The sequence below is a fragment of the Carcharhinus amblyrhynchos genome, chromosome 26 (assembly GCF_965287045.1).
Source record: "Carcharhinus amblyrhynchos chromosome 26, sCarAmb.v2.hapA, whole genome shotgun sequence".
In the NCBI taxonomy this organism is placed as follows: Eukaryota; Metazoa; Chordata; class Chondrichthyes; order Carcharhiniformes; family Carcharhinidae; genus Carcharhinus; species Carcharhinus amblyrhynchos.
In genome coordinates, this window is record NC_137349.1 from 36,994,918 (window position 1) to 37,020,437 (window position 25,520).

The window sequence follows — 25,520 nt, forward strand, 5'->3', positions numbered from 1 at the left end:
GAAGATGTGATTGCTGATGCTTTGTCACAAATGTGATAAACAGCAAGAATGAGTGGACAAAGCCTAAAATGGATTATATTACTGCTATGTTTACATGTTTTGATTTTGTAAAAATGTATGTATACTTATTGTAGCGTGTTAGTGGTGTGAATCTGAAAGGGTTTGAAAAATGAAGCTATCTTTGAATGTTGATGGTTCATTTTTTTTCCAATGGGGGAGTTATGATGTTACTATACTTTAAGAAAGGTTTTTTTTAAACATGATTTCTACAGCTCTCACAGCTTCAGGGCTTTCTTAGCTCACAGCTTCAGTGATGTCGTTGTTGCTAGGCTGACTACGATGAGTCCTTTATTGTTACTTAAATTGCTTAAATGAGGTTGTTTGTGATTACTCTGGGATTTGTTTTACAATCCTGCATTATTAGGAGGACGGTCCTGTGTTTTTAGACTGTTTTTTTTCATTTTCAGTTCAGAATTTCAGGTTTAGTTTTAGTTTCAGAAGGGACAGCAAGCTAAGGAGAAGTGTTTTCCCTCTCTCCCTATTGTTAGGAAAATCTGTTGGATAGCTAAAAACAAACTCTTGTTTTTCTGAAGGGTGAAAATCTGCTGTTGTTGGGGATTGGGCCAGAGTCTCTCTGATGTTTTGGGAAGCTGTCTTGTCTTCAAACTGTTCAGAGGGAATCCAGAGAACTGCAGACGTTAACCAACAGACTCAATTTACATTATCATGTGAGCAGTAGACTGCGCTGTATTCAACCTATTTTAAGAGATTTTTCTATGGAAAGGGTTTTCGTTTGTTTAAAACACATTAGATATCCAGTGAAGGGTTATACGTTATAGTGGTTGTTTTGTTTCCTTCTTGTAACTGAAAAAAGTTGTTGCTAATTTTCTTTCTATACATGATAACTATATTCTTAAATAAACTTTGTTTGATAAAAGCTCCCTCTTGGGTCACTTGAATCATACTGAAATGAAACATCTCATGCTCAAATTCAAGATGCAAAACTATGATCCAGGTGGGCTCTGTAGAACACTTTGGAGTTTCTGATCTGAACCATAACATTAGTTTAACAATAATCGTGATGAAGAAATTGAAACCAATGTAATGTGAAATTTAATGTTGTGCTTGCCAGTCTTCCATTACTGGCACTGTAGCTGGGCAGGAAAGATGTGGCCCTGAAGCTCACCTTCCCTTTTTGACCAGGGGGCTATTTTAGAGCTTGCCTGTGTCTCCTACATTGTCAGCCGATGGCAAGTTTGAACAATGACAAGCAATCCCCCTGCCCCCACCCCATCCCAGTGCTGAATTTCTCATGTTTTCCATACATTGAAAATTAACACCAATGCATTTGCTGCCTCATTGGCCACCTTGTTTAAGACCCTAAACACTTGTTCGTTAATTGTACCGATGCCAGGAATTGTTGATTTGGAACAGAAAGACTCTCAAAGTGATTGCTGACAGCGTTTATTATATTGCTCAACATCACCAGTACATGCAGCCCATTGTCCCTTCACAAGTTGGATGATGTGGTTCATACATTAAATAAACAATGGGATTGCTCTTTACGTGAAGCTATAAAAATGTGTAGAAGCTGTTATTATTCCACGTTTTACAATTACAGCAGGAAGTTAAAGCAATGGTGTAGAATGAGTAAGCAGCAGCAGCAATATTCTATCATTCTTTCAGGGGGAGTTTGATGAATCTCTGGTTTAACGCATGGCTCCTTATACGATTGGATAAATTGCATGTCTTGTAATGCCACAGTTCCTCCACACTCCCATTGCCATTTTGATGTAACCTCTATCACCCCAGCCTGTTCCCCAACTGGAAAATAAGAAAAAAGTGATATTAACATCACAGTTCTGTTCAAGTCACAGGATTGGAAAACTGAGGTGTGTGACACTGGAAATTCATCAATTTTGACGTTGGTTGTCAAGTCCTGTCATTGGTCGACATTGGCTGAGATTTTCCAATCTCTGCATGGCATGTTTTGCAGCAATAGGTATGGCCTGCCATTGGCCAGCGGTGGGATCTTCTGGTTCTACCACTGTCAGTGTGGTTTCCTGTGATTCGCACCCTCTGCTGCCCTTTAACACGCAGCGAGGGGAGTCACCAATGGCAGGACCGGATGATGCTGCCGGGGCAAATGACCAGAAAATCCCACCCTTTATTCAATGTTGGTTACATAGATAAACTGACTGCAGCACAGAAACGGGAAGTTCGATCCTATTGGTCTGTGCCAGTATTTCTGCTCCACATAAGCCTCCTCCCATCCTCTTCATCTAACCTTATCAACACATCTTTCTATTCCTTTCGCCCTCATGTGTTTATCTAGCCTCCCCTTCAATGTCTCTGTGTTATTCAGCTCAGCCACTCCTCGAGGTAACGCTGTCCCCAGTTCCAGCACACTCTGGGTAAAGAGCCTTGTCCTGATTGGATATATTAGTCACTATCTTATATTGATCACCCCGAGTTTCAAACGCCCCCACAAATGGAAACATTTTCTCCATACCTACCGCAGCAAATCCTTTCAGAATCTTAAAGACCTCAATCAGGCCACCTCCCAACCTTCTCCTTTCTGAGGAAAAGAGCTCCAGCCTGTTCAGGTTTTCTCTCAGTTCCAATATCATCCTTGTGAATTGTTTCTGCACCTTCTCCAGTGTCTTTGGATAGTAATCAGCTGTGGGAATTTCCTTGGATGCTTCCCTCCCTATCCCAGGAAAACTGAGAGTAAATCCAGTGCTCCTGTCACTACCCCGGCTGTGATCATTTATTTGTAGTGATTAGAAAGTACATACCTGTTTTTAACCAGCCAAAACCATCTTCTACCCTGTCTTCCATATCCAACAACCAGCACTGCATGGTTTACTCCATGATTCCTGCATCTTCGATTCCAGTAGATTCCTGTAGGAAGATGATGTAATAGTAAACCACGCAATTATTCTTCCTTCCCATAAATATTTAGTTTTTATCATCTTTTCCTCTCCGGCTTCCTTCTAATCTTTACAAAACCTTGCTCCCATTGTCACATTTTACTCAGTGGGATTTTCTGGCCATCTGCCAGCAGCGGGACCTTCAAGTCTCTGCCAACATGACCTTTCCTCCGCCATGGGTTTCTGTGCGGCAGTGGGGTGTATTCACTGGGAAATCCCATTTACAGCGGTGGAACCAGAAGATTCTGCTGTCAGCCAACAACACATTGCCTCTCACTGGCGAGAAACATGCCATGGGGAGCGCTGAAAATCCGCCAATTGACTTTTCATATTAGAAATCCCAATATCCTGACTGCTTATTTCCAGTTGCAGCTGGAGGAGGATTCACAGAAATACGCCACAGTCAGTACACTAAAGGGCCTCTATCAATACACAAGGTTACCTTTTGGGGTATCGTCTGCCTGCACGATTCTCCAGAGGACATTGGAGAACATACTTCAAGTGACCTATCTGGGTTACAATCTGGACAAAGCAGGTCTACATCTTTTGGAGGACCGGCTGTGGGTGATTAAAGTTGCCCCAGCTCCCGTAATCCAGGAATTATGGTCATTTTTAGGACTGGTGACATACAATGGGAAATCCACACCAATGCGAAAAAAGGGTCAAGCTTGCTTATGGTCTGCCCGTCAAGAGCTTGTTTTGGAGAAAATAAAACAACAGCTGTCATCAGCGAATTCTTCGCACATTATGACCCCAGGAAAGTGTTAGTGCTCACTTGTGACGTGTCTCCATAAGGCAGTGGGGCAGTTTTAGCACACAGATGAGAGAATGGGGATGAACGGCAAATAACTTAGTCCTCCAGGACTTTGGTTGCAGCAGAAAGAAAGTGCGCCCATATTAAAAAAGGTTTGGCATGAAGAAATTTCATCAATATCTAAATGGGTGGAAATTTGTGATTGTCACCAATCACAAGCCATTGTGAGGACTATTAAAAGTAGACAAGGCGGTGCCACCAATAGCATTGGCTCGGATCCAGTGATGGGCATTACCATTGGCTGCTTACAGCTATCAGTTGGAGCAATGGCCGAGAAGTCAAGTGGTAAATGCAGATGCCTTAAGTAGGCTACCTTTACCTGTGCTTTTGCCAGCTAGGAGCTCAACTGCTTCATGAAATCGAATGGGGTTCGACATAACAAGGTGGAAACATACCACTTGGCATTGAAAGGGCTCACAGAAAGAGCAGTCTAGACTTTAAAAGCCAGGGTAAAAAACAGGCAGCAGCATTCAATAGATACCAAACTTCCCCGTTGGTTATTCAACTACAGCACAAGTCTACATGGAATAGCACCCACAGAATTATTCTTAGGCAGACGATTCCACACCAGATTAAGTCTGCTATTCCCAAGCCTGGGGAGAAAGGTGGAAAGGCAACAAGAAGCCCAACGCAGAAGCCACAACAACAGTCGTTGGGAGAGGCAATTGGATGCTGGTGAAAAAGTCTGAGAGCAAATGGTCCTGCATGGTTACCTGGATGGTTGAGTCCAGGACAGGGCCTGTATCCTACAGAATAGACATGGGAGAGATCCCCCTGAAAAAACATCTCGATCAGAGCGGGCCTCAAAATCACAATCTGCCCCAGAGCTGCCTCAGCCAAGAATCCATCCAGATCAGCCATCCCTGCCTCTCCATCACCCGTAGTTAAAACTTTGGAGTCCGAAATGGACAGTGCAGATGAAGCTGTGGCTACTCCTCTGCCACCCGAGGAAGGGGCAAACTAGAACTCTCCTATCAGACAGACCCCTCCAATGTTGGATGTCGAGGTAGAAGATCTGGACCCCGGGCTAAAGCTTGGAAATGGACCCATGAGGCTTTTGAATTGCCAAGGTTCCTCGGACTTGGAGGAGAGGGGTGTAATGACTTCAGTGAGTCTGTTGAGGTTGGCCTCTTAGAATATGAACCCCCTGATTGAGCTCATTATTGCCTGCCCAATCAGGGAGTCTTTTCTGTCGATATAACTGGGAGCGTCAGGCCTCTTGGCATTCTGAATGCTGACACAGAACCTATCGCACTCTATGAACTATAATAGAGCTTGTCAATAAAAGGGGATCTGGTGAAGGGACACCGGCCTCTGCTGATTTATTTCTCTCACATCTGCCCTTCCCGCCTGCTCTGGACACAGCTTTAGTTTCCTTCCTTGTTTCATTACCACTCCCTTTGCCTTCCACCAGTAGATCCTTTCATCATTTAATCTTCTGTCTTCTAGCCTATCACAGACTTTTCACATTTTTATCCACCCTCAGTGCCAGTGGACTCTGATACACGGATTCATCCACAACTGCGACCCCAGGGACATCATTCACTTACCCATCTTTGACCCATCCACACCGGAGTGTGGTCTGGATATCCACCAACTGGCGAAGCCAAAATGCAGCCCAACAGCAACCCGGAACACCCAACCGTGCAGACCCATCTACCGATGCAGGAACGGTAAGCAAGGCAACAAATCCTTCATCCGCACACCGACCAGAGCGAAGAGTCTCATTGGACACAACCAAACCCTAAACAGTGCAAACCACTCTCACTGTCTCCTGGGCTTGAAAAGAAGCAGACACCCCAGGAAGCATGGAAAACATGCAGGCCGGCAGGTAGAGTGAAACAACGCAGTCCCAAGGCCCCCCGTCCCAGCTTACTCCTTACAAATGTCCAATCCCCAGAAAACAAGCTAGACAAACTTAGAACTAGACTCACTTTCTAAAGAGAACTAAAGGACTGCTGTGTACTCTGTTTCACAGAGACATGGCTCACTCCCGCTTCACTGGACAGTGCCCTACAACCAGAGGACTTCTCAATCCATTGAATGGACTGCAGAGCGGCCTCAGGCAAGGCTAGGGGAGGTGGGGTCTGCTTCCTAATCAACACCTCGTGGTACCTAGACATAGCAACACTGGCAAATTTCTGCTTAGTAAGAAGTCTCACAACACCAGATTAAAGCCCAACAAATTTATTTGATAGTAAACCCACAAGCTTTCAGAATGCTATTCCTTCATCAGATGAGTTCTGATCAGAAACAGGGCATATAAAGGCACACACGGATTATATATTTTTATATGCCGTTTCTGATCAGAACTTTCCACTCACCTGACGAAGGAAAAGCATTCTGAAAGCTTGTGGGTTTACTATCAAATAAACTTGTTGGACTTTAACCTGGTGTTGTGAAACTTCTTATTTTGTTTACCCCAGTCCAACACCGGCATCTCCACATCATAACTTTCTGCTCCCCAGACCTAGAATATCTGACGCTAAAATGTTGCCTCTACTACCTTCCGTGGAAGTTCACCTCCGTTGTCCTGATAGCAGTTTACATCCCACCCCATGCGGACGTGAAGATCATGCTGTGTGAAATATACTCCACTATGAACAGCCTTGAGATGAAACATCCGTTCATCATGGCTGGGGACTTCAATCAGGCCAACTCAAGAGTGTCCTGTCAAGTTACCACCAAGACGTCTCCTGCTCCACCAGAGGCCCAAACATCCTAGACCACTGCTACATAAATATCAAACATGCCTACTGCTCTATCACCCACCCATACTTCGGCAAATCAGACCACAAAGCTGTGTCCCTGCTCCCAGCTTACAAGCAAAAAGTGAAGTGGGAGAATCCATCGAAGAGAGTCGTGCAGTGTTGTTCTGAGGAATCAGATGATCTCCTGCAGAGCTGCTTGGAGTCAGTGGACTGGTCAGTATTTAAAAACTCTGCGACCAACCTGAGTGAGTACATCAGTACAGTAACTGACTTCATTAGACTGTGTGCCAAAGAAACAAATCCATGTGTTCCCCAACCGGAAACCATGGATGAACAGGAATATCCACTGCTTGCTGAGGTCCAGGTCTGAGGCATTCAAGGCAGGCAACATTGACCTATACATGAAATACACAAACCTATATAGATATGATCTAAGGAGATCCATCAAAGGTGCCAAAAGACAATACTGGAGTTAGAGTCCCAGGCTCGGCACACCGACACTCGCCGACTATGGCAAGGTCTGCAAGACATAACAGGCTACGGGATGAAGGCATGTAAAATCGCGGGCTCCAATGCACTCCTCCCTGATGAGTTCAATGCATTTTACACCTGTTTTGAGCAAGAGTTCAGTGAGAGCATGCCCTCTACCCTGGAATCGCTGAATGAACCTGTATCTGGGGTGTCAGAATAGCTTTCTTCGAGGTCAACCCGCAGAAAGCAGTGGGCCCAGATGGAGTACCCGGACATGCACTCGATTCCTGCTTGGATCAGCTGGCAGAGCTATTCACAGACATATTCAACTTCTCTTAACAACAATCTGAGGTCCCTATGTGCTTCAAGAAGACGACCATCATCCCGGTCCCTAAGAAAACCAAGCAGCCTGCTTTAATGACTATTGGCTGATGGCTCTGACGTCCTTCATTATGAAGTGCTTTGAAAAGTTAGTTATGGCATGAATCAAATCCAGCTCCCGGACTACCTGGATCCACTACAGTTTGCCTACCGTCACAACAGGTCCACAGCAGATGCCATTTCCTTGGCCCTGCACTAAACCTTGGAACACCTAGATAACAAGGCCACCTATGCCAGACTCCTATTTATTGACTACAGTTCAGCCTTCAACACTATTATTCCCATGAAACATCAAACTCCGTGGCCTGGGCTGCGGCACCTCCCTCTGCGATGAGATCCTGAACTTCTTAATTCACAGACCAAAATCAGTAAGAACAGGCAACTTCCTCCAAAATCATCCTCAACACCAGTGCCCCACAAGGCAGAATTCTCAGCCCCCTACAAAACTCCTAATAGACCTATGACTGTGTGGCCAAATTCCATTCCAATTCGATTTTCAAGTTTGCTGACGACACCACCGTTGTGGGTCAGATCTCTAACAATGACAAGAAAGAGTACAGGAATGAGAGAGAGAATCTGGTGAACTGGTGCAGCAACAATAATCTCTCCCTCAATGTCAACAAAACAAAGGAGATTGTCATCGACTTCAGGAAGTGTAAAGGAGAACATGCCCCTGTCACCATGAATGGGGACGAAGCAGAAAGGGTCAAGAGCTTCAAATTTTTAACTGTCCAGATCACCAACAACCTGTCCTGGTCCCCCCTTGCCGACACTGTAGTTAAGAAAGCCCACCAATGCCTCCACTTTCTCAGAAGACTAATGAAATTTGGCATGTCAGCTATGACTCACCAACTTTCACAGACGCACCATAGAAAGCATTCTTTCTGATTGTATCACAGCTCAGAATGGCTCCTTTTCTGCCAAGACCACAAGGAACTATAAAAGGTTGTGAATGTAGCCCAATCCATCACGCAATCCAGCCTTGGCAAAGCAGCCATCATAGTTAAAGACCCCATGCAGCCCGGACATCCTCTCTTCCACCTTCTTCCTTTGGCAAAAAGGTACAAAAGTCTGAGGTCACGTACCAACCAACTCAAGAACAGCTTCTTCCCTGCTGCTGTCAGACTTTTGAATGGACGTAAGTTGATCTTTTTCTGTACCCTAGCTTTGATTGTAACACTACATTCTGCATTCTCTCATTTCCTTCTCTATGAACGGTATGTTTTGTCTGTATAGCTCAAGAAACAATACTTTTCACTGTATGTTAATACATGTGACAATAATAAATCAAATCAAACTTTCAGTATTATGGTTGGTGTTCGACATGCTGAGCACATCACATAAGAAATAGGAGCAGGAGTAGGCCATCTAGCCCTTCGAGCCTGCCCCGCCATTCAATAAGATCATGGCTGATCTGTTGTGGCTCAGTTCCACTTTCCCGCCCTCTCCCCATAACCCTTAATCCCCTCTCTTATCAAGAACCCATCAACCCGCTTCTTAAAAATATTTAGCGAGGCAGCCTCCACCACTTCAACGGGCAGAGAATTCCAGAGATTCACCACCCTTTGAGTGAAGAAGTTCCTCCTCAACTCCGTTCTAAACCGCCTCCCCTTTATCTTGAGGCTGTGCCCCCTAGTCCTACTGTCTTTTTTGAGCGGGAAGAGTCTCTCCACCTCTATCCTATCCATCCCATTCATCATCACATAAGATCATAAGAACATAAGAACGTAAGAAATAGGAGCAGGAATAGGCCTTTTAGCCCTTCGAGCCTGCCCCGCCATTCAATAAGATCATGGCTGATCTGAAGTGGATCAGTTCCACTTTCCCGCATTCTCCCCATAACCCTTAATTCCCTTGTCTATCAGAAACCTATATACCCGTGACTTAAATATATTCAGCGAGGTAGCCTCCACCACTTCAATGGGCAGAGAATTCCAGAGATTCACCACCCTTTGAGTGAAGAAGTTCCTCCTCAACTCTGATCTAAACTGCTCCCCCCCACCTTATTTTGAGGCTGTGCCCTCTAGTTCTGTTTTCCTTTCTAAGCGGAAAGAATCCCTCTACCCCTACCCGATCTAGCCCCTTCATTATCTTGTAAGTCTCTGTAAGATCCCCCCTCAGCCTTCTAAACTCTAACAAGTACAGGCCCAATCTATTTAATTTCTCCTCGTAAGCTAACCCCGTCATCTCCGGTATCAGCCTGGTGACCCTCCTCTGCACTCCCTCCAAGGCCAATATATCCTTACGCAAATATGGGACCAAAACTGCACACAGTACTCCAGTTGCGGCCTCACCAGTGCCCTGTACAGTTGCAGCAAGACCTTCTTGCTTTTATATTCTATCCCCCTCGCGATAAAGGCCAACATCCCATTCACCTTCTTGATCACCTGCTGTACCTGCAGACTGAGTTTTTGCAATTCATGCACAAGGACTCCCAGGTCCCTCTGTACTGTAGCATGCTGCAGCTTTTCACCCTTTAAATAATATTCCCTCCTACTATTATTTCTACCAAAGTGGATAACCTCACATTTGCTAACGTTATACTCCATCTACCAGGTCCTCGCCCACTCACTCAGCCTATCCAGATCTCTCTGCAGACTTTCCGCGTCCTCCATGCAATTCGCTTTTCCACTCATCTTTGTGTCATCAGCAAATTTTGTTACCCGACACTCAGCCCCCTCCTCCAGATCGTCTATTTATCTGGTAAACAGTTGAGACCCCAGCACCGATCCCTGTGGCACTCCAGTAATCACCAACTGCCAACCAGAAAAGCATCCATGCATTCCAACGCTCTGCTTCCTGTTAGATAACCAATCCTCAATCCACACTAACACTTTACCCCCAACTCCGTGTAGCCTAACCTTCTGCAGCACCTTTTGTGAGGCACCTTATCAAATGCCTTCTGGAAATCTAAAAACACCACATCCACCGGTTCCCCTCTGTCTACCGCACTAGTCACATCTTCATAAAAATCCAGTAAATTCGTTAAACACGACTTCCCCTTCACAATCCGTGCTGCGCCTGCTTGATCAAACCGTTCTTTCCTATGTGTTCTGCTATTTCTTCTTTGATGATAGATTCTAGCAATTTTCTAACTACGGACATTAAGCTAACTGGCCTATAGTTCCCTGCCTATTGTCTGCTACCTTTTTTAAACAGCGACGTAACATGAGCTGTTTTCCAGTCCGCCGCACATCCCCAGAGTCCAGCAAATTTTGGTAAATAATTACTAAGGCATCTGCTATTACTTCTGCCATTTCTTTCAGAACCCTGGGATGCATTCCATCCGGTCCCAGGGACTTGTCTACCTTCAGTCCCGTTAGTCTACCAAGCAGTACCTCTCTAGTAACATTAATTGTATTAAGGACCTCTTCCCCTACCAACCCTCTATCTTTAATATTCGGTAAGCTATTTGTATCCTCCTCCGTGAAGACCGACACAAAAAACTTATTTAAAGTTTATTCTTATTAACTTATTTAAACTTATTTAAACTTATTCACGCTGGTGAATGCCTGCTTTCCTGACAGAGAACTATGAGCTGCTGTCTGGCCTGTTGCACCATTTCTACTTCTCTTCCTGCTCAGAGTCTCTGCCCAAGTTCCAGCTCCTGCTCCTTTAAGAGGCACAGTTTAGATTTAAATTCCTGTAATAATTGTTGTTTGCCAGTTTAGGTAAGAACAACAACACACTTATTCATAGGTAGAGGCTATACAGAGTTCTGACTGCAGTTGGCTTCCTGGAAGGCTCTGAAATAGAAACCCCCGCTGACCAAGGAGGTCCCCACCTGTTTCCCGATCAGTTTCCCAGATCTTGTGATCCTTACTCTATTAATAATCACCACAGTCATATAAGCTCACTTTAAATGTTGCTAACTTCACACCAACCTGTGTCCCTGCTGAGGTGTGCAGTCACTCAACAACACATCAGCACTGAGCTGCACATCATTAGCAGTTAACTCAGCAGACAGCACAGAGTTTGTGAGCTGGCTGTATCACTACAAATGGATGTGGCTGAATTGTCCATTACAATTCCCACACACGATTAGCAGCTTGATCCAATTTTAACTCCATCTGCAGACAACACTGGATGGTATTTAGCATTGGGGAGGGGGTAAAACATGAACGATGTGAAGGGGATGGTTGTGTTGCAGCCTGTGACTTTTTGAGTAAAATAAAATCATTGAAAGGAAACCAACTGCTGATAAACATCAAGCCAGAAATGCAAGCACAGCAAAATGACATAAAAACTGACATGGAAATTGGCCTAAAAGCAAGATATGCTGGAATTACCTCAGTCCAATACAGTCTGCTTGGAGACAGGCCCTTTGCAAGATTCAAGCTCAATTGAAAACCAAAGATGCACCAGGGCATATTAGCATGTGTAAAAGGACAGTTATATATTTCCTGAGAAACAAATCATCACTATATACATAGGACAGAGACACACAGCAGTGAAACAAAAGATTCAATGAATATTAGAAGCTGAAACTTATGAATTACTGATCAATTAGCTGGAGAGAGAGAGGGAATCCCCAATTGTTAAAGTTGTAAAGCTTTAAGTCTTTTATTGTTTGGAATAAAGTTGTGACTTGGTTATTTACTCTTGGTTCTTGTGCATAGTCCTTTTGCCTGATATATGCAGAGTCTTTGAGTAAAATCCATTGTATGCAGTGCTGGTTGAGCGAGTCCGCAGGATATTAGAAATACCCCGGACAACAGTTGTTTCCATTAGAAATATTGAAAAAGAATTAATAATAAAATGTAGTTGACAGGAGGTGTGTTTGGGGGGTAATTTTTTAATGTTTTATAGAGAATTGGATAATAGGCTATTGATACAGATCATCCACAGCTTCTGTCTCCTACCTCGTTTATACCAGCGGAAAGGTCCACCTGCGTCAATAGCAACAGCTATTGGTCCGATCCTTCTCACTGCATTTGCTAAACACCTTGCGCATCTTCTGACACGTCTGTATCCTCTGATTCTGGCAACAACCTTTGATCTCCGAAATTTGCAATATCCCAACTAGGCGTGAAAGAAAATGTGAAAAGTTAAGGTTGATTAATACAATGTGATGTTTTACAAAGTTCCAGTGATATCTTTACAGGATCTTTAACAGATCCTTGGATATTAAAAATGATTCCGTGTTTCAGACATTGTAAACACGACTATCGTTCCCATGTTTAAATGAAAATGGGACAATTATAAATGTAGTAACTGTTGAAGAATCTCCTTCTTGTCTATTGGTGGGAAGATTTTGGTTAGTGTGTCCCTCAGTTACCTTCTCATCAATGCTGCAGTTAGAGTAGCTGCAGAAACACAGGAATCGGAGAATCCCAGCCAAGGGCAAGGCCAGTGAATTCCAGCCAACAACAGCACGAAAGGCAATTTGCACAAATATTCACCAGAGAACGTTTTCAAATCAACTCGCTTCTTAAACACAGCCCAATATTCAAAACTTCAAACTATCAAATTGCTGTTTTAACTGTATCCCTAAAGAGTAAACACCTCTCTGACCAAATGAACTGATTTACACAGAGGAAGGTCTTTCAAATAGTTTACAAACTAACTTTGAACTTTCCACCCAACATTAATAATTGTGTATCGGTCACACCCCAAACTGAAACTTCCTTATTTTGAAATGCAGCTTATATTTGAGTCACTGAACAGCCGATGGAGCGTTTGGGGGAACCAAACAGACTAAAATAATCTCTACTAGTCTAATTTTCCTCAGTTCTGTTGAGCATTGGGTTGCCATGGTGACTGTTGTACTGGGAATTGCTGTATGTTCCACAGATGAAGCAAAGTCTGTTCAATGATCTGTTGATTCAGTTGCCTGTCACATCAACCTTCTGCCTCACAGAATGGGGAGCAGGAATACATGTGAACTGAAAAACTCTTAACTCCTCATTCAATCTGCATGATAGCAGGAGGTGTTAAGTGGAGATTTGAGAGATCATAAAAGGGGAGAAATGAGAGGGAGAGCTTGCCCTTTCCTGAAAGGTGATATTCGCTCACCCTCCCTAGTGCTGGTTAAGACAGTGACATTAGTGGAAACCTGGGAGCAGATTCTCGGAGAAGAGTTGACCCAAAGTAGGATGTCAGCTTCCATTCGATTTGGACTGGGCTCCACACTCTAACATCATGAATGCTGTAAACATTGTACCTGGTGAATTAGAAACTGCATTAAAATGAGATTTACCTTAGCAGTATATGGATAATCTCGAGCAGAGTTGATTCCTCCAGCTCTGAGAACATAGTTAAAGGCATATGACATCCATCCTCCTTGACATCCATGATTACCAAATGATCCGCTACAATCAAGCAGGTTCTGTTCACTCAGAGAAATCAGTTTTTTAGTTTTCCGATACCACTGTCCTTCGATAGCACCAGCTGCGCTGAAAGCCCAACAAGAACCACAGCTTCCCTGGTAATAACATAAATGAAATCACATTAAAAATATCCTGATATAAATATCAATTCTTTTTTCCATTTCTTGTCAGGTGGTGTCCAGATTTACACTGAGAATGTGAGCTCAGATTTCCAGGAAACACATGGGATCAGCGAGTGTCTGAGTGTCTGGGGTTTTTTTCACTCTTGCTGAGCCTTGGTTAACAGCAGAATAATTTCATAAGAAAAATTAGGGATGGAATCATAGGAAAACTAAGTTTGCCCCGCTGCTTGTGACCCAGGTGTAAATCCACATGTGGAGGAAGTGTTTCCAGCTGTTTCAGCTCAGGGTTGTGGAGCTGGAGAGGCAGCTCAACATCAGGGAGGATGAGAGTTCACTGGATTCTACATTCCAGGAGGTGGTCGCTCCCCAGGAAAGTTCAGCATGGGAGATGGGTGACTATTGGGAGGAGGAGAAAGAAACAGGAATTTAAACTATTTTGGATTGTCACTTTCCAACAGATATTTTGATATTTTTAATAGCATTGGAGATGGCTGGGAGTGACAACACCTTGAAAGGATGCAGTCCAGAGAATGGCATCAATGGACAAGTGACCCCAAAGAGGGAGGACAGTATAGAATAGAAATGTAATTATTAAAGGAGATTCCACAGTTAGGTGTTTGTTATCTGGAGGCCTGCTTGGTATGTTGCCTTGCTGATGTCAAGGTAAAGGACATCATGAAGAATATTCTGGTTAATGAAGGGAGTGAACCAGAAATTGTGATAGATGTCAGTATCAGTGATATTGAGAGGGTAGGATTGTAGTTCCTGTGGGCAGATTTTCAGAAATTATGGAGAAAGATAAAAAGTAGAAGCTCGAGAATAGTAATCTCTGGATTACTCTTCCCACTCGCGGGCATAGAAACAGGAAGATAGGGAGGATCAATGTGTTGCTCGAGGTGAGGTAAATGAGGGCTTTTAGTCATTGGGACAAGATCTGGTACAGGAGGTATCTACTCAAAAAGGACAGGTTGCATCCCTTTAGGTCTGTGTCCAATAACCTCACGCAATTCTACGGCTCTGGTTGGGGAGAGTCTCAACTAAATTAACAGTGAGTTGGGCACCAGGAGAATAGAAAAGTGAGTGTTGGATAATGCAGGAGAAGGAAGTATTACCACATTAGATACGAGTGGAGTAAGAAGGACTACAAAGACAGGTTTAGAATGCATTTGTGTAAACACAGAAAGTGTGGTCAATAAGGTTGGTGAGTTACAAACACAAAGATCCAAGTGGCAAAATGATGTAGCAGCAATAATGGAAACATGGTTAATTGTGAGGACTAGGCTGCTAATATTCAATGATAAAGTGTTCAGAAAAGATAGGGACAGAAAGGGAGAAGCAGGATGACGGCAATTACGGAAGATGTTGTAGTGTTGCAAAGCGAGGAAGTCCTGTAGGGAACAAGGACAGGATCTACAGGTTAGAGATGAGAAGCAAAAATGATTTGATCATGTGACAGGATATTGTATAAATTTCCGAATAGTAAAAGTGAGCTAGAGGATCAAATCTGCAGAGAATTCACAGAGAAGTGCAAGACATATGGAGTGATGATACTGGGGAGTGTTACTTAGCCAACTATCAGTTGAGATAGTGTTAGAGTACAGGGAAAAGAGAAGGAGGAATTTCTGAAATATGTTCATCAGGCCTCTCCCCCATCCCTTGCCCCCATTCTGCTGTCATCAAGGCTCTCCCCTCACTCCACACCCACAACCACACATAAGAGGGACACCTCCAAATGAAGGAGGGTTACACCACACCCCTGCTAGAATCCTCTTGGCATTGGCCTTTTATGCACCCATTTGGTACTGTCCATTTGGCACCGCCTATCTGGTGCTGCTCAGAAGGCATGCTCAGCCTTGTCTCTAATCCCCAGGGCCTTCAGGTATCTCCACATTCCCTGCATGATCACCAAGACTGCTTTTCACTTTTGAACCATAGAATTCCTACATTGAATTCCTACAGTGCAGAAAGAGACCATTGGCCCATCGGGCCTGCACTGACTCTGAAAAAGCATCTCACCCTGCCCATCCCTTTTGCCCTGTCCCCTTAACCCTGCACATTTATCACAGCAATCCACCTGACCTACACATCTTGGAAGTATGGGAGGAAACAGGAGAACTCGGAGATAACCCATATGAACATGGGGAGAACATGCAAACTCCAAACAAGCCGAAATCAAACCCAATTCTGTGGCGCTGTGAGACCGTAGTGTTAACCATTGTGCCACTCTGCTGCACTGAAAACCAAAAGTGATACAACGCACCAGGTGGGGAGTGGAAGGCGGGGCGGGGGGAGGGGAGGAGCATATGTCAGGGGCGGATGATACATCATCAAGTCCTTATATTGGCATTTATTTGGTTTTATGGAAATCAGGTTCACGTCACCAACTGGAGGTGGTGAAGATCTCAGACCAAATCCTGATTTTGCCATCTTGTGAGATTTAGAGGATTTGTACCCAGGGCGAACGGGATGAATTGTGCTCTACTTTTATAAATTGACACCCCATTTCGACTTTACATTGTTGTTTTCGACTTTACAATGCCACGCACAGTCGTAAATTTACATTCTGTGTCACTCATCTGTATAATTGGACAGGTCGAACCATCTTGATGCGATTGGAAACAAATGTTTTCAGTGCAACTATCTTGATTTTAATGCATTTATACACTTCTATTGTATTTAATATGTGCTCAGACTCACAGAATTTCAAGGTCAAACATGCAACTCACACTGATCGCTAGCTTTGTTATAACCCCCCACACCATACCAGGAACTTGTGCTAAAGTGTGCAGACATCAACAGTAGCCTCACCAACCTGACAGGACAAGAGTTGAGAGCATTTTACACCACTGGGTGACCATGAGTGATTTCTGGCCTTGGTTCAGGAACAAATCCCCATTTGTACCATCATTCCGATCGGAAAATCAGTTCCAACATTCAACACGTCAACTTATAATGTGGTTTTCAGGAATCAATTGTGTTGTAAGTCCAAGCATTGCCTGTACACCACTTTGACGTCCCAAAAGAGGAGAATATCAAGAACTGTTCAGGAGATAGAAGGTTTGAACGAGGATATGGATTCTGAATTTAGAACTGAGCACCAGCAGGATGGAATGTCCTTTTTAATTCATTGGCCAGAATTCTCTGACTCCGCCCATAGTTGGGACTCTCCAATTTTGCTCCTATGAATGGAGTCTTGACTGAGCGCCAAATTCTCTGTTCTTGCTGGTGGTGGTGGTGGGGCATACAAGACCAGAGAACCCTGGCTGTTATCTCTTTCCCTTTTTTAAGTCAGAATGTGTGTTTTGCTGTGAGACTAATTGTTTTTCATTTATATTTAGTTTTTTACAGTCATTCGGAAAGGTGCCTGAAAAAAGATCAAAAATAAAGATGATGTCCTTCACTGGGTTTTTGTAAGTATGGATGGTTTTGATAAATTTGCCTGTTCAAAATATTATGGAATGGAATTGGGGTTATTGAGGTAAACAAAAATATTGAATTATGGCAACCAGACTTTGATAGTGACTATCGTGAAATTCTTGCTGATGTAAATTTGGTGAAAATCTCGATTTCTGATATGAGATGATAAAAAGATGAACACTAAGACTAATTGGTATTTGTGGAATATTACTGAATAATTAGTTAATATCATTTATTGCTACTGGCAACTTATGATTGATAGTAGTTAAAAGGGCCCTGTGCCCAATAAAGTTCTGGAGGGTCTTCTGTTTCTTTATAGCAATAAAGAAGAAAGAACAAAGAAAAGTACAGCACAGGAACAGGCCCTTCGGCCCTCCAAGCCTGTGCCGATCATGATGCCTGCCTGAACTAAAACCGGATGTACTTACCGAATCCCTATCCTTCCATTCCCATCCTATTCATGTATTGTCTATTTGCCCCTTAAATGCTACTACTGTACCTGCTGTCACCACCCCCTCAAGGCAGCACGTTCCAGACATTCACCACCCTCTGTGTAAAAAACATTTCTCCACGCATCCTAAGCATATGTTCTCCAGTACTTGACTTTTCTACACTAGGAAAGAGCATCTGACCATCCACTCTGTCCATGCTACTCATAATCTTGTAAACCCCGATCAGATCACCCCTCAACCTTTGCCACCCCAGTGAGAATAAACTGAGTTTATCCAACCTCTCCTCATAGCCAATACCCTCCAGACCAGGCAACATCCTGGTAAACCTCTTCTGTACCGTCCCCAAAGCATCCACATCCTTCTTGGCGACCAGAATTGTACACAATATTCTAAATGAGGCCTAACTAATGTTCTGTACAGCTGCAGCATGACCTGCCGATTTTTATACTCAGTGAAGGCAAACATCCGTACGCCTTCTTGACTACCTGCGTTGCTACTTTCAATGATCAGTGGACATGTACGCCCAGATCTATCTGCCTGTTAATACTCCTAAGAGTCTACCATTTACTATATAATTCCTACTTGCACTGAACCTTCCAAAATGCATTATCTCACACTTGTCCAGATTAAAGTCCATCTGCCATTTTTAATGTCTGTCTGGACTACTCACTATCTAAGTGTAAGTGAACCTTGGACAGTGCTTAAATAAGAGAGAACTGATTGATGGTTTCATCTGAATTGTAAATACAAGACTAGGTAAAAAAAAGTTTAAAAATGGGATAAAAAAACTAAAATCCTGTCTTCCCTGAGAACACTGAATTAATTCAGATTGTAATTGTCATGAATGTTGTGCAATTTCTAAATGCAACAATGACTGAATCTGGGTAACTCCTGATCCATGTTGTGTATTGAAGAACAAATATCCATCAGGAAAACATAAGTAAAGGTCAACCAGTCCTGGCATTCCAGCAGACTGCTCTCTGGATTATGAATAATTTTGAAAGAATAATGTGGAACAAGTACAACATGGATTGCTGTTTTGGAACGTAAAAGACCTCAAAAGAGGTTAAGACTTGTGAATGTTCAGAGCATATTTTAATGTTTAATGATAATGTAAATTCCTCAGGGATTGGAATTGAGATGAAATGATATTTAATGGGATGTGTAGAATGAAATGACAGGAAGTGATTTAGGATATGACACAGAAACAGCAAAATTACATTATCATATGGGCTCTATGTTAATCATCTGAAGCAATTATGTATGACTTTCAGGCCTGGACAAAATGAGTTGAGAAAGGTGTGTGATTGCATCCAATAGTTGAGGTCAAAGGCCAGCCATAATCATATTGAGTGATGGAGCAGGCTTGAAGGGCTGAATAGGCTACTCCTGCTTCTTTTTCTTATGTTTTAATAACATGTATATCAAGCAATATAATGGTGAATTTAAAATGGGCACAGCTACTCTTAATAGTCTCACATGATGGGAGACAATTTCGTGATAGGTTCAACTACTACGAGCTAGAGTATTATCAGTGGGTTTTGTCATTACCGGATAATTATCTTGCTAATTCCAATTGCTACAATGTGTTGGTTTAAATAATTAAGTAAGACACTGCCATAGAAAAACCAGAACATGGAATTAACTGCTCTGGTTGAAAACTGAAGGGACAGGAACTCATTCCTCCAACTCTGCAATTTACATTCAGATTGTGTGGTGTTTACCATGTAAAATATATACACCATTAACTTTTCCTTTGGCATCTGAATAATTAAACAGTGCATAATTAAAGTACAGAATGGAATGCTCATGAAGCTTGACTGGACATAAACAAGGAGCTTGGAGAGAGCATTTTGGAAACTTTTCCGGTTTGAGTTTTTCCTGGTTAGATCTGAAAGTCTAATTTAGTATGTTATAATGGTACTTGTACATATCAATTTTAAAATCTAATTGAACATCTTAAAAAAACTTTCATACTTTGGAATACAACATTTAATAGTCTCTTTCAGTTAATAAAATTAATTCAAAATCGAGAACTTGCAGCATGATTTCTGCCCAACCATAACCAATGCACAGCAGAGCTGCAGTGAGGAAGCAGGAGAGGCATTTGCAGGCAAAACTTTCCTGCAAGCCAATCAAAACCTCACACTTGGGATGGGATTTTTTGGCAGGTATTGTCATGATCAGGACGGGAATATTTGGAGAGCTGGTGTCTTTTAATATTCCACCCAATAATGTTTAAAATGATTCTGTCTGATTTTTACCTGATTCTTCACTGGAGTAACGTAGCCTTTGGTGCGCCAGTCGACATAGACACGTCTCAGATCATCATTCCTTTCTTTATCTTCATCAAGTTCATCATCAACTTCATCACTTTCTTCATCTTCATCAAGTTCATCTTCATCTCCATCATTTTCTACATCTTCACCAAGTTCATCATCACCTCCATCACTTTCTACATCTTCATCAAGTTCATCGTCACCTCCATCACTTTCTACATCTTCACCAAGTTCATCTCCATCAACTTCTTCAGTCGAGTTGTCAGCTTCGATTGGGAGAAATCCATTCATGCGTTCATTGAACTCTTCATCAGTCTAGAAAGTCAAATACAGGGTATTCATCAATAAAATGATTGGGTTTTAACGGAGAATGTACAAGAAGAAAGTAAATAACATTACACAGCCACATTCTTATCACTGAGTTTAGCAAAAAGAGAGATCAACGTAACAAGCATTGCTGACACATCTAATGTTTGATTAAAATAAAGAACTGCAGGAAAATGGGTTGTCCATTTCTGCACATTCCAGGATAAAGGTGAGTGGAAAGTCTGAAGGTGATAAAGTATCTCTCTGGTCTAGGGTACCACAAACAAAATGGCACCAGTAATTATACATGTACCTCATTTTGTGTGAGATGAGTTGGGAATCATTTGGTGAATAAAACCTTCCAGTGCACTTTCTCAGTGAAGAGAGTGGGTAAAGTTCCCCCATGATGATTGAGTTTATTCTTGTTTAACTGAACCATCTACATCAGAAGGCTGTCACATCTCATCACCAACCTGGTCTTAATTCCTGTTCAAAACTCAGGCTGCAGTACGTACAGAATTGGCCTCAGGACCCTTGGACTTAGAGGAGAAAGTTGGGCAGCATTCCTGATCATAGTCTGAAGGAGGCTTTTCTAAGTTTCAGGGTACAGATCTGCCTCTTTACAGCTGTGTGCTTTTCAGTGACTATAATTGGAAAGCTTAGTGCAAAAAAATTAAGATATCAAATGTGATGAATTTTCAAAGTCTGGGAACTGGACTGAGTCAGGTGTGATTATTCCATGGCACCCCAATATACAGGTCCTGAGGTCTTGCATGGGTATTGAGCTTGCAGGCAGGTTTTGGTCTTGCTTGAATGTCATCATATGCAATTTGCCTGTGTTTAAAATCAGAGGTATTAACACGTGATATTGATTCAACTTGGATGTTCCTCCTTTATCGAGATGCCAAATCGTTCTGTGGGACGGCTCAAATGTTATATTTGGGTTTTTCAGGATATATATTCAAGTAACATTCACATCATACAAGTGCCAGGCAATGGCCATTCCCAATGAGAGAGAATCCAGCCATCTCTCTATGATATTCAATGGCATTACCATTGCTGATTCCCCTACTATCATTATCCACCATTGGGGTGGTACAGTGACACAGTTGTTAGCACAGCTGCCTCACAGGGCCAGGAACTCAAGTTCAATTCCAGCCTCAGGTGGTTGGCTGTGTGGAGTTTGCTCATTCTCCCCATGTCTGCATGGATTTCCTACAGGTGCCCCAGTTTCCTCCACAGTCAAAATATGTGTGGGTTTGGTGGATGCTAAATTGCTCCTCAGTGTGGGGGATTAACTGGTCTAAATATGTGGAGTTACAGGGATAGGGCCTGGTTGGGATTGTTGTCGATGCAGACTCAATGGACAAATGGCTTCCTTCTGTACTGTAGGGATTCTATGATCACACTGGAAAGTAGCTGTCAACCAAAGATCAGGTTTGGTTTTGATGCTCCCATGGTTGAATATCCTGTCCACATGTATTGTTAAGTTTCACATCAAACCTGAGAAAACAGAGAGTTTCCATGAACCGATCTCCAGTCAGTTATTGTCTTTTTTGGGAGCGGGGAAGGGTGCCATTTTGAACCGGATCCAACATTTCACATTCAGAGCTTAGTATTTCACATTCACAATCCAATTTGTCTCATCAATTTCCCAGTGATTTCAATGACAAGATCTGACATTGGAGTTGTAATTGCCATTGGTCCCAGTGTTGGGTTTTAGTCCATCCCTGCGGGAAAGTTAGGGCCAAGGGGACATCAATGCAGCTGGTGTGTCGAACACTCAACACTATCCCATCATGTTTAAATTGTCACTTGGTTTGGTGCAGGTGAACCCATCCCTTGCTTTTTATTCAGAAAGTACAGCAAACACATGAGTGATGTCCCAGCCCATGGTGCTGGCTGTCTAACTACAGGAAAAATAATGAACTTAGATATTAAAATGGAAAGGAGAATCGATTTTAATAAAACATACCTTGGTGAGGGAGGTTAGATTGTTTATTATAATGAGGCATTGTGATATCACTGACCAATCACACTTCATTCAGTAATAGCACCACAATAACTGGTATCGAATAGACCAAACTAAACATCTTATACACACCAGGTCTCCAAACTCATTCATTCCCACAGTAAATGTGTGTTTCCCCATTGAGTATTCCAGGTTGTGCAGTTCGATGTATCTCACATTGTCCTCCCATATTGATCTCCTGTGAGTCTCTTCTTCCTAAATAAAGACATTTAGTCAGTCAGATTCTAGCATCTTCCATTCCAGAAATTATTAAAAATCCACTTGCAAAAATGAAACAACGGGCCGATTCTATGATCACACTGGAAAGTACCACAGTGGTTAGCGTTGCTGCCTCACAGCGCCAAGGACATGGGTTCAATTCCTGGCTTGAGTCACTGTCTGTGTAGAGATTGCACATTCTACCCGTGTCTGCGTGAGTTTCCTCTGGGATGCTCTGGTTTCCTCCCACAATCCAAAGATGTGTGGATTGGCCATGATAAGTTTCCCCTTAGTGTCAGAAGGACTAGCTTGGGTGAGTGCATGGAGTTATGTGGATAGGGCCTGGGTAGGATTGTGGTTAGTACAAACTCGAAGGACTGAATGACCTCCTTCTGCACTGTATCTCTATCTCTATTCCCTAATCTCGCCTGTAGCTGGGATTCTTCAGCCCTGCTGCAATCAACAGAGATTTGGCTGACTGCCAAATTCTCTATTCTCGCTGGCAGTGCCAGCATGTTGGGAATGGCCAGAGAATTGTGGCCATTTCACGGTTCGGTTTCTATCCTCTTATCCATTTGGGAGAAGTTCCACTCATTCCCCTTCTCAGAGACAGAGAGGGCAGGATTTTCCAGCCGTGTTTGTCCCAATACTGAAAAATCCCACCTGAAGTCCTGATGCCAGAGCCGGAAGTGGGCAACATTTGCGCTGATGTGTCGAGAGCAGGTTTTGCGATCGCACAATCGGGGAAGCTTTTCAATGGTGAAACTCACTGTCAGCTGACAATGCAACAAGCATGGGCTGGCTTTAAAAAAGCCTGCTGGACAAACAGGTTCTGTTTCATGGCCACAACATTCCTGCCCAACTCCGCTACCTCCGTAATTCTGTTAATATGTCTGTTCAACAGTTCCTAGCCCTCAGCCTCTCTCAAACATGTCACCCCATCAATCTCTATATGACTATTTACTGTCATTCCTCACCCTCCAATCCCCTCTCCCCACACCCCATCCCACCATATCCATTATGTCTGAAATTAGACAGAGACCAGCCGCACCCTCTGTCCTCCACTGGGTGACAGGTTGGAACCCCTCAACCTTCATGCCACTTGTCCAATTAAGTTCAGGGTTTGGAGGCTCATGGATGGCCTTCCCACCAGCGGCAATTGAGGTCCTAATGTGGACAACTGGTGCCCAAAAAAGGTCTCATCTCACCATTGCTGGTAATTACGCTGGCAGGACATTCATCATGTGCCAGACCTGAAAAGCAAACTCTGTTGGAGCTGCTTACAGTCTTCCAGAATGGAGGCCCCCCAGTTGAGGGAATCGGTGTTGTAAACTGCAGGGATCCAGTGAGAGCCACTGCTTTGTCCTCGTTGCCAGGTCACCACCATCTCTGACCATCCCAGCCCGCCATCACTCACCAATGGGCATGGTCTCAGGTGGGCATTTTACAGGAAGCAACACCACCCCCTGGTGGCACTGCCAAGCAATGCATACTGTCAGCCTTTGATTGACTGGCAACTCTTGGGTGATGGGATTTCAGCCCTCGGGGTTCTTGATCCTGTGGAAGTCCTGTCGCTGCCCATTGAAGTTTTGTTTGGCAGTTAATTCAGCGGGTCTTCCCAAAAGCAGGTGATGTGGGGCTCTCACCAACTCTCCAGCCAATGGGCAAGAACCCTGTCACCTACATTTAATTCTGCCCCAAGTCTCTGCTGTTTCACTGTAAGTTCAGTCAGTTCTCTACTGGAGTTAGAGACTGGGAGAAATCCCCAAGAACCTTAGGATCAGTGTGTTTCCAATGTCACTTCACATATCCATTCCCTTCATCAGGAAACTCTCCTCTCCCACCTTAATTCCAAGTTAAAATTTTCAATAATTTACTAAGTGTGTGGAATCCCTTTCCCCATGAGAGTGAGCTGAATGTTTGGAATAGGTTCCAGACTGGAATAAATTCCCCTTTTACCTCAGTGTACTGCTTCTCATGTTGTGATTTCCAGCTCTTCCAGTCTTCATCCAGTCTTGAATCAAATGTGTGGCCTGAGGCTGCAACCAGAATAGACAGCAGCACACAGCCCAGAAACAGAGAGAGCTTCATGCTGGACAATCTAATGGAGCAAAACCAATGGCATTAGACATGGTGTGGACAATATTCACACACTGATGGGAAATAGCTGTTTGGGAAAATTATTCTGCAAATGTACAAATATTACCCTCCACAATCAATGAGGAGGCGATGGCCTCGTGGTATTTTCACTAGGCTATCAATCCAGAAACTCAGCTCATGTTCTGGGGACCCAGGTTTGAATCCCACCATGGTAGATGGCAAAATTTGAATTCAATAAAAAAATCTGGAATTAAGAATCTACTGATGACCATGAAACCACTGTCAATTTCCAGACAACCCATCCATTTCACTAATGGGAAAGAAATCCACCATCCTTACCTGATCTGGTCAACATGTGACTCCAGATCCCAAGCAATGTGGTTGATTCTCAACTGCTCTCTGAAGTGGCCCAGCAAGGCACTCAGATCAAGGGCAGTTAAGGTTGGGCAAGAAATGCTGGCCAGCCAGCGATACCTACGTCCCACAAATGAATAAACTGCTGTCACCTATTTGCATTTTTCCTTTTTTTCATTAGTACCTTTTATTTCTTCTTTTCTAATCAAGAAAACCAATTCAAATTAAGTCCAATCATAGTCCCCACATTTGGGACAAACTAGATCCAGGTTGTCAAGACAAGGCATTGCATTCCATCTTGGGTTTGATCAAACAAGACCCAAGCTGACAAAATGAGGGATTGCAGCCTCTCTCGGGCTTGATCTCACATTTCACCTTAGCCAAACGCCGAGATAGCTTTGAAAAATTGTATCAGGTAAAAGCCTCAGTTTAAGCTCATTGGCTCCTGATCCTTTACTCTGCCCTAGCCTGGTAAACCATGATTGCAGGTGTCAGCAGCATCCCCAGTGCAATGGGCCAACCTGATCATGCACTCTCCCATTCAACAGATAAAATACTTCATGGTCATGGTGACTAGATTCCTGCTTTTTAATTAATGTTGTTCCATATTTAAGACGAATT

The 25,520-nt window shown here is 43.2% G+C and overlaps 1 protein-coding gene across 1 annotated transcript; it reads right to left on the reverse strand.

The window, feature by feature from the left end:
- Positions 1–1,448: 1,448 nt before the first annotated feature.
- Positions 1,449–24,545, reverse strand: LOC145358757 (procathepsin L-like). The gene is made up of 8 exons (XM_080213018.1): positions 24,405–24,545; positions 22,320–22,442; positions 20,059–20,224; positions 19,895–19,974; positions 13,510–13,734; positions 12,173–12,332; positions 2,799–2,904; positions 1,449–1,824 (listed from the first exon to the last, which is right to left on the reverse strand). The coding sequence occupies exons 1-8, from the start codon at positions 24,534–24,536 to the stop codon at positions 1,725–1,727; spliced, it is 1,092 nt and encodes a 363-aa protein (XP_080069144.1). The 5' UTR covers positions 24,537–24,545; the 3' UTR covers positions 1,449–1,724.
- Positions 24,546–25,520: the final 975 nt, after the last annotated feature.